This window comes from Phocoena phocoena, chromosome 20 (genome assembly GCF_963924675.1).
Source record: "Phocoena phocoena chromosome 20, mPhoPho1.1, whole genome shotgun sequence".
In the NCBI taxonomy this organism is placed as follows: Eukaryota; Metazoa; Chordata; class Mammalia; order Artiodactyla; family Phocoenidae; genus Phocoena; species Phocoena phocoena.
In genome coordinates, this window is record NC_089238.1 from 45650843 (window position 1) to 45666251 (window position 15409).

General features: G+C 38.1%; 1 protein-coding gene across 1 annotated transcript in view; it reads left to right on the top strand.

Moving 5' to 3' along the window:
• The window catches only part of HYDIN (HYDIN axonemal central pair apparatus protein), a 153736-nt gene that overhangs the window by 88587 nt on the left and 49740 nt on the right, over nucleotides 1-15409 (top strand). The window contains exon 10 of the mRNA XM_065898432.1: nucleotides 6229-6347. Coding sequence (XP_065754504.1) covers nucleotides 6229-6347 — 119 coding nt within the window. The remainder of the gene's footprint in view (nucleotides 1-6228; nucleotides 6348-15409) is intronic.

The window sequence follows — 15409 nt, forward strand, 5'->3', positions numbered from 1 at the left end:
AGATAGTAACAAAGCCATATGCCCTATTTCTATGAGGGTGTTTAAACTGAAGCCATTAGACCATAAGGCTGTATGTACTTTAAAAATCTCTGAGTTCCCTTTTTATTTCTAGCACCTGGTGTTTTCCTTTCTTTCTTTTGGGCTTGGATAAGTATTAAAACTGTATGTTTGTCATACTTTTAATAATTTTTTTTGTATTTGAAGTGGAAGGATGTGCTGAGTCAGCTTACCCTGCCCTGTTGTCAGAAGTTAATATAGTTAACAATGTTCATATCTTTCTTGAGGTAATATCCTTAGAGAATCTGCATAGAGTCACTCTGGCTGCTCATTAAAAATGTAGGTTCTTGGGTTTCACCTATGTTTTTTTTGTTTTTTTTTGTTTTTATTTTTATGTGGTACGTGGGCCTCTCACTGTTGTGGCCTCTCCCGTTGCAGAGCACAGGCTCTGGACGCGCAGGCTCAGCGGCCATGGCTCACGGGCCCAGCCGCTCCGCGGCATGTGGGATCTTCCCAGACCGGGGCACGAACCCGCGTCCCCTGCATCGGCAGGCGGACTCTCAACCACTGCGCCACCAGGGAAGCCCTCACCTATGTTTTTTGAATTAAAATCTGTGGAGATAGTGCTAAAGAATATTTTGACAAGGACTGAAAATAAAGTGTGTAACAAGGTTGCAGGATACAAGATTTATATATAGAGAAATCAATTATGTTTCTAGACAATGAACAATGGAAATTGAATTTTTAAAAAGCAATATTACTTATAATACAATAGCATTAAGAAATGTGAACTACTTAAAGATAAATTTGACAAAAGTTGTGGAAGACCTGTACACTGAAAACTATAAAACATTGCTGAGAGGGCTTCCCTGGTGGCACAGTGGTTGAGAGTCTGCCTGCCAATGCAGGGGACACGGGTTCGTGGCCCAGTTCAGGAAGATCCCACATGCCGCGGAGCGGCTGGGCCCGTGAGCCATGGCCGCTGAGCCTGCGCGTCCGGAGCCTGTGCTCCGCAACAGGAGAGGCCGCAACAGTAAGAGGCCCGTGTACTGAAAAAAAAAAAAGAAAAAAAAGAACACATTGCTGAGAGAAATTAAAAACCTAAATAAATGGAGAACTGTACCTTGTTAATAGGTGGGTAAATTAAATATTCAGATGTCATTTCCCCCCAAAATTCATCTTTAGATTCAATGCAATTCCAATAAAAATCCAAACAGCTTTTTCTTGGTAGAAATTGACAAGCTCATTCTAAAATTCATATGGAGATGCAAAGAATTTAGAATAATCCAAACAACTTTGGAATAGAAGAATAAAATTGGAAGACTACTATGACCTGATTTCAAGGCAACTTCTAAGCTACGGTAGTCAAGATAATCCAGCATAATATCCCCAACTAAAAATTCTTAACTTAATCACATCTTTTGTCATATAATTTTCACCTTTTTTGCCATATGAAATAATACTTATAGGTTACAGGAATTAGGACGTGGATATCTTTGGGGGCCATTTTTCAGCCTACCACAGATCCTATGTGGGTGCCCAGTTGTTTTAGCTCTTTATACTGTGTGGTCCACCTTTCTGTACTGATTTTCAACACCTGCTCTGTCATAAGTCAAATCTGCATATGTGTGCATTTATTCTGAGTTCTGTATTCTGTTTCCTTAGTCATTTTGCACTTTCTGCCCCAATACCACACTATCATAATTACAATAGATTTACAACAGACTTTAATATATGAAAGGGCAAGTCCCCTCAATTTATTTTTCTTTAGTAACGTCTTGGTTGTTACTGGCCCTTTGATTTTACACTTAAATTTTATAATGAACCATCAAATTCCTCCAAATTTTACCTGCTGGCATTTTGTTTAGTAGAGCATTAAAATTATATAGATCAGTTTGAGGAAAATTGACAATTTTATAATATTGAGTCTCCCATTTCAAGAACATAACCTAGTTCTCCATTTATTTAGATCTTTCCTAATATCTTTCGGTAAAGTTTTACAATTTGTTCCTTGAAAGTCTTAAGTATATTTTGTTAGATTTATTTCTAGGTACTTTATATTTTTGTTGCTATTGTAAAATTAATATCTTAAAAATTAATTTTTTGACTCTTGCTGTGTATAGAAATGCAGTTGACTTTTGTATTTGATTTGGTAACCATCATTCTTTATCTTATTAATTTTTAAAAGTATTTATAGGTTCTTTAGGATTTTTCAGGTAAGTAGTCATAAAATCTGTGAATTATGACCATTTGTTCTTCCTATTTATACATTCCCCCCCCCCTTTTTCTTGTCTTACTGCACAGGAATGAAGCTCAAGTATCATATTGAGCATCTAATATATATATATATCTTAGATGGCACGTTTTTGAAAGCCCATGGTTACATTTTCTGGTATTTAATGCAATATGATCTATTGCATTCACAGATTTTAGGGCTATGAAAGGGGTTCTATAGTACATCTCCCTGCTTCTCATGTGTGAAACCAGGACACTGTAATCATAGATGAGAAGCTTCCCTATTTTAAAAACATTTTAATATTTTGCTCTTCTAATAAGGAATCTGACCTTAGAGCTTACTAGTTCTTTCAAGCTTGTCCATCTTGCTGCCTTTTGCCGAAATCCCTGCTTCAAAAATCTTGTGGAAACATAGCATTTGTAATGTAACACTAAAATTTAGACTAACTCTTACAAACACAAGCCTGGGTATTACTTTACTCCTATTCTGTCCTGGGTTAGGGAAATGGCTAGCTACAAATAAGAAAGTCTCCTTTGAAGTAATTAATAATTCCCAAAGAAACATTGGCTCACTGCTTTTGTACAATACATCTCCTTTTCTCTTTTTTTTTTTATTAAGGAAGGCAGTCAAGATAACAGATTGGGAAAGCTTTAAGCCTGACAGTTATAAATAGTCATGCAGTTTATTCCACAATGTATTTGCAGTTCTCTTTCTTTGCTGTTCTGAAAGTTGGATCTCTGTCAGAATACTTTTCTCTTGACCAAGGAGTACAAATCATTGCCTTCAAAACAGGTTTGAAGATGAAAACTCTAAAATAATGGAGTAGGGTGATAAGGTTTGGGCTCTCTGAGAATTTTACTGATGCTCTAGAGTGCTGTCAAACCAACACTGATCTTTAGAGGAACTTTAGAGGAACTTCTTTCCCAGGGATCACATGGATTGGGAGAACCCTTTGAATAAATGAGCTGTTTCCAGATATTGCTAAGATTGCTCTTGTTTCTTGTAATCAAAGCAATACTTGCCTAATGACCACTGTGTTGCCAAGCACTAGAGGGGACCCAGAGACAAGTATTCTTGTCTTTAAAAGGACAGTCATGGAGAGGAGGCATTAAAGATACAGATGCTGAATAGCAATAGAAGACAGTGGAACATAAAATGTCACAAGGCATTATTATGATGATAATAAATTAATATTATTAATAACAACCAACAATATCACTTGGTCGTTCAAAGTGTATTTGCTCTAATACTGAAAATTACATCTAACAGAGCATCAAAATAATTTTGAATGTTCAAAATGTTACACACAGAGCAAATACATAATTTTTCCCTAAATAACTTGAAATTTTAGTGGTGCAAATTTAAGGAAAACCTATTAAATTATCAAATATTTTCGAGTATTGATTTTTGAGGGAGAACATGGAAAGACAGAAACCATTAAAACTGTTGATGTTTTCGTGTAAATTAGTACAACCATTCTAGAAGACAATATGGCCATAGCTGTCAAACTGTCAAATGTGTATCCTTTTGTTCTGGCATTCTACTTCCTATAGTGGTGGGCTGGGTACTTTAACTCCCTTTCTCTCTCTCTCTCTCTCTCTCTCTCATACACACACACACACACACACACGCAGAGCAACTAAAAGAATAAAAGAACAAGACAAAATATATTTTTTAAACTTGTTAGAAAGCAAAAGAGAGCTTCCAGGACAGTGAAGGATTTGCGGGCCAAGATCCAGGAGAAGAAAGAAACCAAAACAATCAGATTTGGGGGGCCTCTTTATCCTTAGTGACACTGACTTTTTGGGAAATACTGCAGAGACTGAAAAATTAAGCAGAGTTAAGGAAGAAAACATAGAAGTTCATGGGATGCCCAAGGAGAAAGGGCCCTAGAAATCCCCCATGCTTGAGGGTGGGACCCAGTAAAGTGGGGACTAGAAATAAGACTAGAAATAAGTCCTTATAAGAACTAGAGCTCAGCTTTGGATCATTTTTCAAGCATAGATTTGATTAAGACAGTTCTCCACTGGGGTTCCAAGAGTATTTAATCCCTAATGTTCTAAGGTATCTCTTATATATGAGGAATTAACTTCTCTTCTATATGTAGGATAGTACTAGCTACACACCCTTCTTGGGAGAATTGAGAAAATAGTCACTCCAGTGATTTGCTGCAGGGCTTAATTCCGTCACAGAATCTTCAATGGTTAGATTAGGTTATCTGGGATCGCTAATATCCCCTAGTCACCAGCCAGAACCTGGAAGAAGATAACATCTTAGTGTTTCAAATTAAATCTACAGTTTTTTATATACACTGATCAGCACTCAATCAGAAATAACCAAGTATATGAGGAGGTAGCACAGTCTGATAGAACACCAAGATAAACAAGAGGAGCAAACCCATAGAGAGCCAGGTGATAGAATTTCCAGACACAGATTTTTTAACATGTTCTTACTAAAGATAATATTGAGCAGAGACCTGGAAACTACAAAAAAATCCAATAGGAAGTCTAGCATGGAAAAGTTATGATGACAAATTAAGAACTCAGTAGATGAATTTAATAGCCTGTTAGGTATGCCTAGAGGTAGAATTTGTAAACTGGAAATAAGATAAATCAAAGAAAATAGCCACACTAAAGCATATAGGGACAAAATGCAAGTAAGAACATAAGAACTGAGTGGAATGTGGTAAAAAGCTCATATACATGTGTGTGTGTGTGTGTGTGTGTGTGTGTGTGTGTGTATAAAGAAATGGGAAAATTGAGCATAAGCAATATTTGAAGAGATAATGACTAAAAAAATTTCCAAATTTGATGAAATACATTCATCCACAGATTCAAAAAGTTCAATAAACCCCAAGAAGGATAAATGCAAACCACACTTGGGGACATTATAGTAAAACTGCTGAAAAACAAGACAAAAGGAAAATCTTAACGCAGTCAGAGGAGAAGACGTATAATCTCAAATGAGCAATAAGACTGTAAACTAAGCTCTCAACAGAAATGGTGGAAGACAAGAAACAACAGAATGGTATCTTCAAAGTGCTTAAAGAAAACATAGGAAAATTGATCATAAATGTACTAAAGGATATTAATTACATTGTAATTTGTTGTAATGAAAATTTGGAAGCCACTTAAATATCCAATAAGAAGGACTGGTTAAAAATATTTACTACATCTTTAGGTGATGATACGTAAAAATGTTCCAGATGTATTGTTAAGTGAAAAAAGCAGGCTAAATATAATTTATAGCAGATGCTCTCATTTACATTAACAATTCTTAAATATGATTAAATGTGGAAGGATTGGCACCAAAATGCTAACAGTAGTTATCTTTGGGTGGTGGAATTATGATAAAATTTCTTTCCTTTTAATATTTTTATAATGATCACATATTATCAGATGCAGATACATACCCCATTTTAAAAGGGAGACAAAAGCAGTCAGTACTTTAAAGGCTTGTGCTCTGTATTGACCCTGGGTGCATTGTGGCTGTGTAGTAAAGGATACTGTTTAGTGGATTCCATTTCCTCTGTATGAAAGAAGCTGCAAAGTGAGGGTCAGGTAAGACTCCTAGACTCAGATCCCTTAATGCCCTGGCTCTTCCTAAATCTAGGGAAGATCAGTGTGAACAGGTCTCTTGGAGCCCCATGGCAGCGCTCATCTTATGCCATTCTTCTCTGATTTAGAGAAATTATTTTCCTTTATAAAAAACTTAAGGATACAGTTAAGATTGGGTTAAATTTTTTTAATTGTTTTTTTCTGCTAAAATGTCAGCCTAGCTTGCAATATAAGCTTTCCCCTAAAGTTAAGAAACTAACCAGTATTCTTGTTTCTTAAAGATAAGCTAAATCTTCAGCGTTGGTTAAATTACACTCCCTCAGTCCATTGTAGGGAGTTGTTGCAATAATCTTGACTGCTTACATTAATAAGAGGTTGTGGGTAATCTGGGGTAATAAAGCATCACTGAGGGTAATAAAATCTGAATTGTTTTTATAGGCCGAGAGATCCGTCTGCCCCTGCGAATCAAAGGGGAAGGAATGGGACCAAAGATTCACTTCAACTTTGAGTTGCTGGATATTGGAAAAGTTTTTGTTGGATCTGTACATTGTTATGAGGTAAGCACTAGAATTGTGCATTGAGACTCAAAAGTACTTGGCTTTTTTTGTTTTATGTGTGTGTTTTTATTGATAGAAAATTTGTGACATCCCATTTTTTCCATTACTCATACCTATTCAGACCCCAAACAATCGAACTCCTCCTCCTCCTCCCTCCCAGCCTTGTTGAGGGAAGCAACTTTTTCCATCCTTTTCAGCCTCTCTAGCTTTATAAAAAGCATCAAAGTCATAAGTTAATTGGTTTTATCATCATCATTTTGTAAATTGCAAAGGGGGACACTATAAATACGTCTCCGCATCTATTTAATGCTTGATCTCTGACAACATGAATCCTACAGATCAGAGGATAGAGAACCTTTTACATTTTCCAGAATGTCCTAATGAGGGTAGCTGTTTTCACACTTCAGAAGTTTCTCTAATTTAAAATTTTAATTAATTTTCTCTGATTTAAAAACCAATCGTCCTGATTTCTGGAAGAGATCTCCCTGCTTTGTCTTTCCAGTTAAATGGAAAATGATTTTTTACATGATGTACCCATGGGTTCGTGAGGATCAAAGTTACTTCAGTGTCACTTCATCACTAAATTCATATTCAGGACACTTGTTTACACTATATCAAACTATAACCATTGAAAGTTTATTGTAGAAAGATTCCTAAATTGTAAGTGTTTATATTTCTATAGAGGTAACAATAAAAGCATTTATTTAATGAGTGACAAATAGGTGTCAAGTTCCAGGCCTTATTATGTGTGCATGCCTACGTACGTGTGTGTGATTTCTAACTCTTACAGAACCATGAGTGGTGGGTTTTACTGTACCTGTTTTTACACATGAGACATATGAGGCAATAGTGGTTAATTCAGTCAACATCCTCACCCTTCATGTATGTTGAGCACATATGCATTAGTTCACTTGGTCCTCACAAAAACCCTATGAAGAAGGCACAATGACTATCCCCATTTTATAGCTGAGGAAGCTGGGGCTTAGAGAAGTTTTACTAGTTAAGGTAACCCTACATACTGTAACAAACAAATACAATAATATATCTATTTTGTTCCTAACATAAAGTCCCAGACAAGCTTGGTCATCAGCAGATGGCTCTCCTACCGCAGAGGATCAAGAACTCAGCCTCATTCTATCTCATGGCGCTCCAACCCCTAACATCTGAGTTGCAAGATTGTAGTCTCACATGTATCACACTGGCAGTAGGAGAAAGGCATGGAGGGATGCACATGAGAGGTTTTGTTTTGGTTTTTTTGCGGTACGCGGGCCTCTCACCGCTACGGCCTGTCCCGCTGTGGAGCACAGGCTCCGGACGCGCAGACCCAGCAGCCATGGCCCACAGGCCCAGCCGCCCCGCGGCATGCGGGATCCCCCCGGACCAGGGCAGGAACCCGCATCCCCCGCGTTGGCAGGCGGACTCCCAACCACTGCGCCACCAGGGAAGCCCCACATGAGAGGTTTTTATAGGAGGTAGTAATGGAGGTGGCATGTATCGCTTTTGTTCATATCCTGTTAGGGTCTGTAACTGCAAGGCTGGCTGGGAAATGTAGTCTAGCTATAGGCACAGGAAGAAGAGGATATGGGTTCAGTGAATGGCCAACCTGACTCTGCCACATTTGTTAAGTAACTTGGCAAGGTCACACAGCCTGTAAATGTTAGTGATCCCCAGGGTACTAAGGCCCTACATTGTGTGGGAAGAGAAAGCCCTTTGCTGGCTTTTCAATCCCTTGGGCTCTCATTATGGGCAAATCTGGTCTACAACCAATTCAGCTCAGCCTAAGCATGGGAGGTAAGTGCCCAATTGATGTTGAGAGCTTCCTGCAGTGTCATTTGTCCTCACATTCATTAGACTTAAGGATGGGCCAAATGGGATGATTTGAAAGGTAAATAGAGATGTTAATGTCATGGAATAAACATAAAATGAGATGGAATATAGGGAAGAGCATAACTTAAATGAAGTAATCACTCACATGACTAACATAAAGTGGAAAGTGGCACAGCTACTATGTTGCATTGTCCTGTATTGCATTCTGAAAACAAATGGTCACTTAGGGAGGGAAAAAAAGGTATGAGTTCTTATTAAATTAAATTGTTCTTATTAAATTGATACTCTGCCTGTACTTTATCCAGTGCAAATTTCCCTCACACCTTACAGACTGTGTCTTATGGATGCCACATTGGAAAGGAACCTGTAGTTTGGATGCAGAATTGTTATCGAGTCCAAGCTCGCTCTGCTGGCTACACAACAAGGCAATAAATTGGGAGACAAGGTGTTGAGGCAAGGAATAGTGACTTTATTCAGAAAGCTGATAGACTGAGAAGATGGCAGAATAGTGTTTGCAAAAAACATCTTATTGGGGTCTGGATGCCAGTTTCTTTTATAGGGCAGAAAAGGGGAGGAGGTGAGGAAGTAAAGTAAAAAGGCCATTAGTTTTGCAAAATATCTCTCTGGTCGGGCTTGGCCAGCATCTGGGAGGGGATGTGTTAATTTCCTCTTTTCTGCAGCCATTCACAGGTGGGAAGGGTCAGATTGTCTCCCTGTGAGCTGAACAAAGGCACTTTAGTTTAACATTCAGGCAGAGGGGCAGGGTGCCTTGAGGCAAGCCATTATGTATGATTATAATAACAAAAGCAATGAAAAGCAAAGGTTAAATAAAAGAAACAGATCCAACATGGAGTCAGATTTTGCTCTCCCCTGTTACAAAATGGATAGGGTTTCTCTGAATGTAATAATAATTTCTTACAAATTTTAACAGAAGTGTCCTTGAGACCATCACTTCCCACCCTCCCATAATTGAACAGTAAAGCAAACCACAGCCAGCTAAGTAAGTGTTAAATGAGGTGCTGCATCAGACTGGACAGTTTTGAGAGCTGTGCAGTGGCAGAGAAGGACATGGTAAGGTGCTTCTTAGGGGAATATTTTGCACTCTCTGCGTATTTAATGCTGATGCATCATTGCATCTCTCTTTCAATTTATTACATTACCTACTTGAAACAAATTTGAGTAACTAGCTATTGCTGTTAGTCATTGCTGAGCTTAGCAGACACATGAAGACTAACCCCCAAGAGTATGCTATTCCCCAGTGTAATTAGAAGGAAAACAAATGAGAGGTGAAGTTCTACTATAAATTTTCCCCACTCCAAGGAGTTGAACTGCAAGGGTAAGGGCATTACTAGTAATCACAAGGTGTCAGAACTGTATTGTCAAACAATTTGCTGGATTCCTATACATAAGTAGTTGCTGGTTTGTCGGGGGGAGAAGAATGAAATGCATATTCTCGAAAATAGAGGAACTGGCAACTTATAGAAGAGCTGGGTAAAACAAGAAAAAAGGCAATCTGTGCACCAGCTCAGAGAGAAGAACATGTGTCCTTCGAGTTACCATTAACACCTTTGAGTTGCCTTCAAGTTATCACTAGTGCATATCAGTTGCTTCTTAAGCAGAGGTAAATCTTAAACCCATTCTGCTTAGAACTGGGGACGTAAATAGCAATTACTGTCTTTTATGAGCACTCTTTGTCATGCACTATTCTAAAAGTTATGCAATTTAATAAATGTCATTTTCACGGCAATCTGAGAAGTTAGTAATACATTTTTTTAAACATCTTTATTGCAGTATAATTGCTTTACAATGTTGTGTTAGTTTCTGCTTCATAACAAAGTGAATCAGCTGTACATATATCCCCATATCTCCTCCCTCTTGCGTCTCCCTCCCACTCTCCCTATCCCACCCCTCTACATGGTTACAAAGCACCGAGCTGATCTCCCTGTGCTATGAGGCTGTTCCCACTAGCTATCTATTTTACATTTGGTAGTGTATATATGTCCATGCTACTCTCTTACTTCGTCCCAGCTTACGCTTCCCCCTCCCCATGTCCTCAAGTCCATTCTCTACATCTGTGTCTCTATTCCTGTCCTGCCCCTAGGTTCTTCAGAACATTTTTTTTTTTTATTCCATATATATGTGTTAGCATACAGTATTTGTTTTTCTCTTTCTGTCTTACTTCTGAACATTCTATTTTTAGTTTTTTAAGGAACCTCCATACTGTTCTCCGTAGTGGCTGTATCAATTTACATTCCCACCAACAGTGCAAGAGGGTTCCCTTACTCCACACCCTCTCCAGACTTTATTGTTTATACTTTCTTTGATGATGGCCTTTCTGACTGGTGTGAGGTGGTACCTTATTGTAGTTTTCATTTGCATTTCTCTGATGATTAGTGATGTTGAGCGTCCTTTCATGTGTTTGTTGACAATCTATATATCTTCTTTGGAGAAATGTCTGTTTAGGTCTTCTGCCCATGTTTGGATTGGGTTGTTTGTTTTGTTGATATTGAGCTTCATGAGCTGCTTGTAAATTTTGGAGATTAATACTTTGTCAGTTGCAAATATTATCTCCCATTCTGAGGGTTGTCTTTTCGTCTTGTTTATGGTTTCCTTTGCTCTGCAAAAGCTTTTAAGTTTCATTAGGTCCCATTTGTTTATTTTTATTTTTATTTCCATTTCTCTAAGAGGTGGGTCAAAAAGGATCTTCCTGTGATTTATGTCATAGAGTGTTCTGCTGATGTTTTCCTCTAAGAGTTTTATAGTGTCTTGCCTTACATTTAGGTCTTTCATCCATTTTGAGCTTATTTTTGTGTATCGTGTTAGGGAGTGTTCTAATTTCATTCTTTTACATGTAGCTGTCCAGTTTTCCCAGCACCACTTATTGAAGAGGCTGTCTTTTCTCCATTGTATATTCTTGCCTCCTTTATCAAAGATAAGGTGATCATATGTGTGTGGGTTTATCTCTGGGCTATATATCCTGTTCCATTGATCTATCTTTCTGTTTCTGTGCCAGTACCATACTGTCTTGATTACTGTAGCTTTGTAGTATAGTCTGAAGTCAGGGAACCTGATTCCTCCAGCTGCATTTTTCTTTCTGAAGATTGCTTTGGCTATTCGGGGTCTTTTGTGTTTCCATACAAATTGTGAAATTTTTTCTTCTAGTTCTGTGAAAAATGCTGATGGTAGTTTGATAGGGATTGCACTGAATCTGTAGATGGCTTTGGGTAGTATAGTCATTTTCACAATGTTGATTCTTCCAATCCAAGAACATGGTGTATCTCTCCATCTGTTTGTATCATCTTTAATTTCTTTCATCAGTGTCTTATAGTTTTCTGCATACAGGTCTTTTGTCTCCTTAGGTAGGTTTATTCCTAGGTATTTTATTCTTTTTGTTGCAGTGGTAAATGGGAGTGTTTCCATAGTTTCTCTTTCAGATTTTTCATCATTGGTGTATAGGAATGCAAGAGATTTCTGTGCATTAGTTTTGTATCCTGCTACTTTACCAGTTTCATTGATTAGCTCTAGTAGTTTTCTAGTAGTGTCTTTAGGAATCTCTATGTATAGTATCATGTCATCTGCAAACAGTAACAGCTTTACTTCTTCTTTTCTGATTTGGATTGCTTTTATTTCTTTTTCTTCCATGATTGCTGTGGCTAAAACTTCCAAAACTATGTTGAATAAGAGTGGTGAGAGTGGGCAACCTTGTCTTATTCCTGATCTTAGTGGAAATGGTTTCAGTTTTTCACCATTGAGAACAGTGTTGCCTGTGGGTTTGTCATATATGGCCTTTATTATGTTGAGGTAAGTTCCCTCTATGCCTACTTTGTGGAGGGTTTTTATCATAAATCGGTGTTGAATTTTGTCAAAACCTTTCTCGGCATCTATTAAGATGATCGATCATACGGTTTTTATCCTTCAGTTTGTTAATATGGTGTATCACATTGATTGATTTGCGTATATTGAAGAATCCTTGCATTCCTGGGATAAACCCCAGTTGATCATGGTGTATGATCCTTTTAATATGCTGCTTGATTCCGTTTGCTAGTATTTTGTTGAGGATTCTTGCATCTGTGTTCATCAGTGATATGGGCCTGTAGTTTTCTTTCTTTGTGACATCTTTATCTGGTTTTGTTATCAGGGTGATGGTGGCCTCGTAGAATGAGTTTGGGGTGTTCTTCCCCCTGCTGTATTTTGGAAGAAGTTGAGATGGATAGGTGTTAACTGTTCTATAAATGTTTGCTAGAATTCTCCTGTGAAGCCATCTGGTCCTGGGCTTTTGTTTGTTGGAAGGTTTTTAATCACAGTCTCAATTTCAGTGCTTGTGTTTGGTCTGTTCATATTTTCTATATCTTCCTGGTTCCGTGTCGGAAGTTTGTGCTTATCTAAGAATTTGTCCATTTCTTCCAGGTGGTCCATTTTATTGGCATATAGTTGCTTGTAGTAGTCTCTCATGATCCTTTGTATTTATGCAGTGTCAGTTGTTGCTTCTCCTTTTTCATTTCTAATTCTGATGATTTGAGTCTTCTCCCTTTTTTTCTTGATGAGTCTGGCTAATGGTTTATCAATTTTGTTTATCTTCTCAAAGATCCAGCTTTTTGTTTTATTGATTTTAGCTATTGTTTCCTTCATTTCTTTTTCATTTATTTCTGATCTGATCTTTATGATTTCTTTCCTTCTGCTAACTTTGGAGTTTTTTGTTCTTCTTTCTCTAATTGCTTTAGGTGTAAGGTTAGGTTGTTTATTTGAGATGTTGCTTGTTTTTTGAGGTAGGATTGTAATGCTATAAACTTTCCTCTTAGAACTCCTTTTGCTGCATCCCATAGGTCTTGGGTCATCGTGTTTTCATGGTCATTTCTTCCTAGGTATTTTTTGATTTCCTCTTTGATTTCTTCAGTGATCTCTTGGTTATTTAGTAGTGTATTTTTAAGCCTCCATGTGTTTGTATTTTTTTACAGACTTTTTTCTGTAATTGGTATCTAGTCTCATAGCATTGTGGTCAGAAATAATACTTGATATGATTTCAGTTTTCTTAGATTTACCAAGGCTTGATTTGTGACCCAAGATATGATCTATCCTGGAGAATGTTTCATGAGCACTTGAGAAGAAAGTGTATTCTGTTGTTTTGGGATGGAATGTCCTATAAATATCAATTAAGTCCGTCTTGTTTAATGTATCATTTAAAGCTTGTGTTTCCTTATTTATTTTCAATTTGGATGATCTGTCCATTGGTGAAAGTGGGGTGTTAAAGTCCCCTACTATGATTGTGTTACTGTTGATTTCCCGTTTTATGGTTGTTAGCATTTGCCTTATGTATTGAGGTGCTCCTATATTGGGTGCATAAATATTTACAATTGTTATATCTTCTTGGATTGATCCCTTGAACATTCTGTAGTGTCCTTCTTTGTCTCTTGTAATAGCCTTTATTTTAAAGTCTATTTTGTCTGATATGAGAATTGCTACTCCAGCTTTCTTTTGATTTCCATTTGCATGGAATATCTCTTTCCATCCCCTCACTTTCAGTCCGTATGTGTTCCTAGATCTGAAGTGGGTCTCTTGTAGACAGCATATATACGGGTCTTTTTTTGGTATCCATTCAGCCAGTCTATGTCTTTTGGTTGGAGCATTTAATCCTTTTACATTTAAGGTAGTTATCAATATGTATGTTCCTAATACCATTTTCTTAATTGTTTTGGGTTTGTTATTGTAGGTGTTTTCCTTCTCTTGTGTTTCCTGCCTAGAGAAGGTCCTTTAGCATTTGTTGTAAACCTGGTTTGGTGGTGCTGAATTCTCTTAGCTTTTGCTTGTCTGTAAAGGTTTTAATTTCTCTGTCAAATCTGCATGAGATCCTTGCTGGGTAGAGTAATCTTGGTTGTAGGTTTTTCCCTTTCATCACTTTAAATATGTCCTGCCACTCCCTTCTGGCGCACAGAGTTTCTGCTGAAAGATCAGCCGTTAACCTTATGGGGATTCCCTTGTATGTTATTTGTTGCTTTTCCCTTGCTGCTTTTAATATTTTTTCTTTGTATTTAATTTTTGGTAGTTTGATTAGCATGTTTCTTGGTGTGTTCCTCCTTGGATTTATCCTGTATGGGACTCTCTGTGCTTCTTGGACTTGACTGACTAGTTCCTTTCCCATATTAGGGAAGTTTTCAACTCTAATCTCTTCAAGTATTTTCTCACTCCCTTTCTTTTTCTCTTCTTCTTCTGCGACCCCTATAATTCGAATGTTGGTGCATTTAATGTTGTCCCAGAGGTCTCTGAGACTGTCCTCAATTCTTTTCATTCTTTTTTCTTTTGTCTGATCTGTGGTAGTTATTTCCACTATTTTATCTTCCAGGTCGCTTATCTGTTCTTCTGCCTCAGTTATTCTGCTATTGATTCCTTCTAGAGAATTTTTAATTTCATTTATTGTGTAGTTCATCATTGTTTGTTTGCTCTTTAGTTCTTCTAGGTCCTTGTTAAACGTTTCTTGTATTTTCTCCATTCTATTTCCAAGATTTTGGATCATCTTTACTATCATTACTCTGAATTCTTTTTCAGGTAGACTGTCTATTTCCTCTTCATTTGTTTGGTCTGGTGGGTTTTTACCTTGCTCCTTCATCTGCAGTGTGTTTCTCTGTCTTCTCATTTTGCTTAACTTGCTGCGTTTGGGATGTCCTTTTTGAGGCTGCAGGTTTGTAGTTCCCGTTGTTTTTGGTGTCTGCGCCCAGGGGCTAAGGTTGGTTCAGTGGGTTGTGTAGGCTTCCTGGTGCAGGGGACTGGTGCCTGCATTCTGGTGGATGAGGCTGGATCTTGTCTTTCTGGTGGGCAGGACGGCATCTGGTGGTGTGTTTTGGGGTGTCTGTGCCCTTATTATGATTTTAGGCAGCCTCTCTGCTAATGGGTGGGGTTGTGTTCCTGCCTTGCTAGTTGTTTGACATAGGTTGTCCAGCACTGTAGCTTGCTGGTCATTGAGTGGAGCTGGGTCTTAGCATTGAGATGGAGATCTCTGTAAGAGCTTTTGCTGTTTGATATTATGTGGAGCCAGGAGGTCTCTGGTGGACCAGTGTCCTGAACTCGGCTCTCCCATCTTAGAGGCACAGGCCTGACACCCAGCCGGAGCACCAAGACCCTGTCAGCTACACAGCGAACAAGATGCACTGTGGTACTTGGTGCCAGGTGGCAACTACAGCTGCTGCCCAGGTTCCCTGGTTTCTTAGTAATACTTACATTTTACAGATGGGAAAATGGGCACA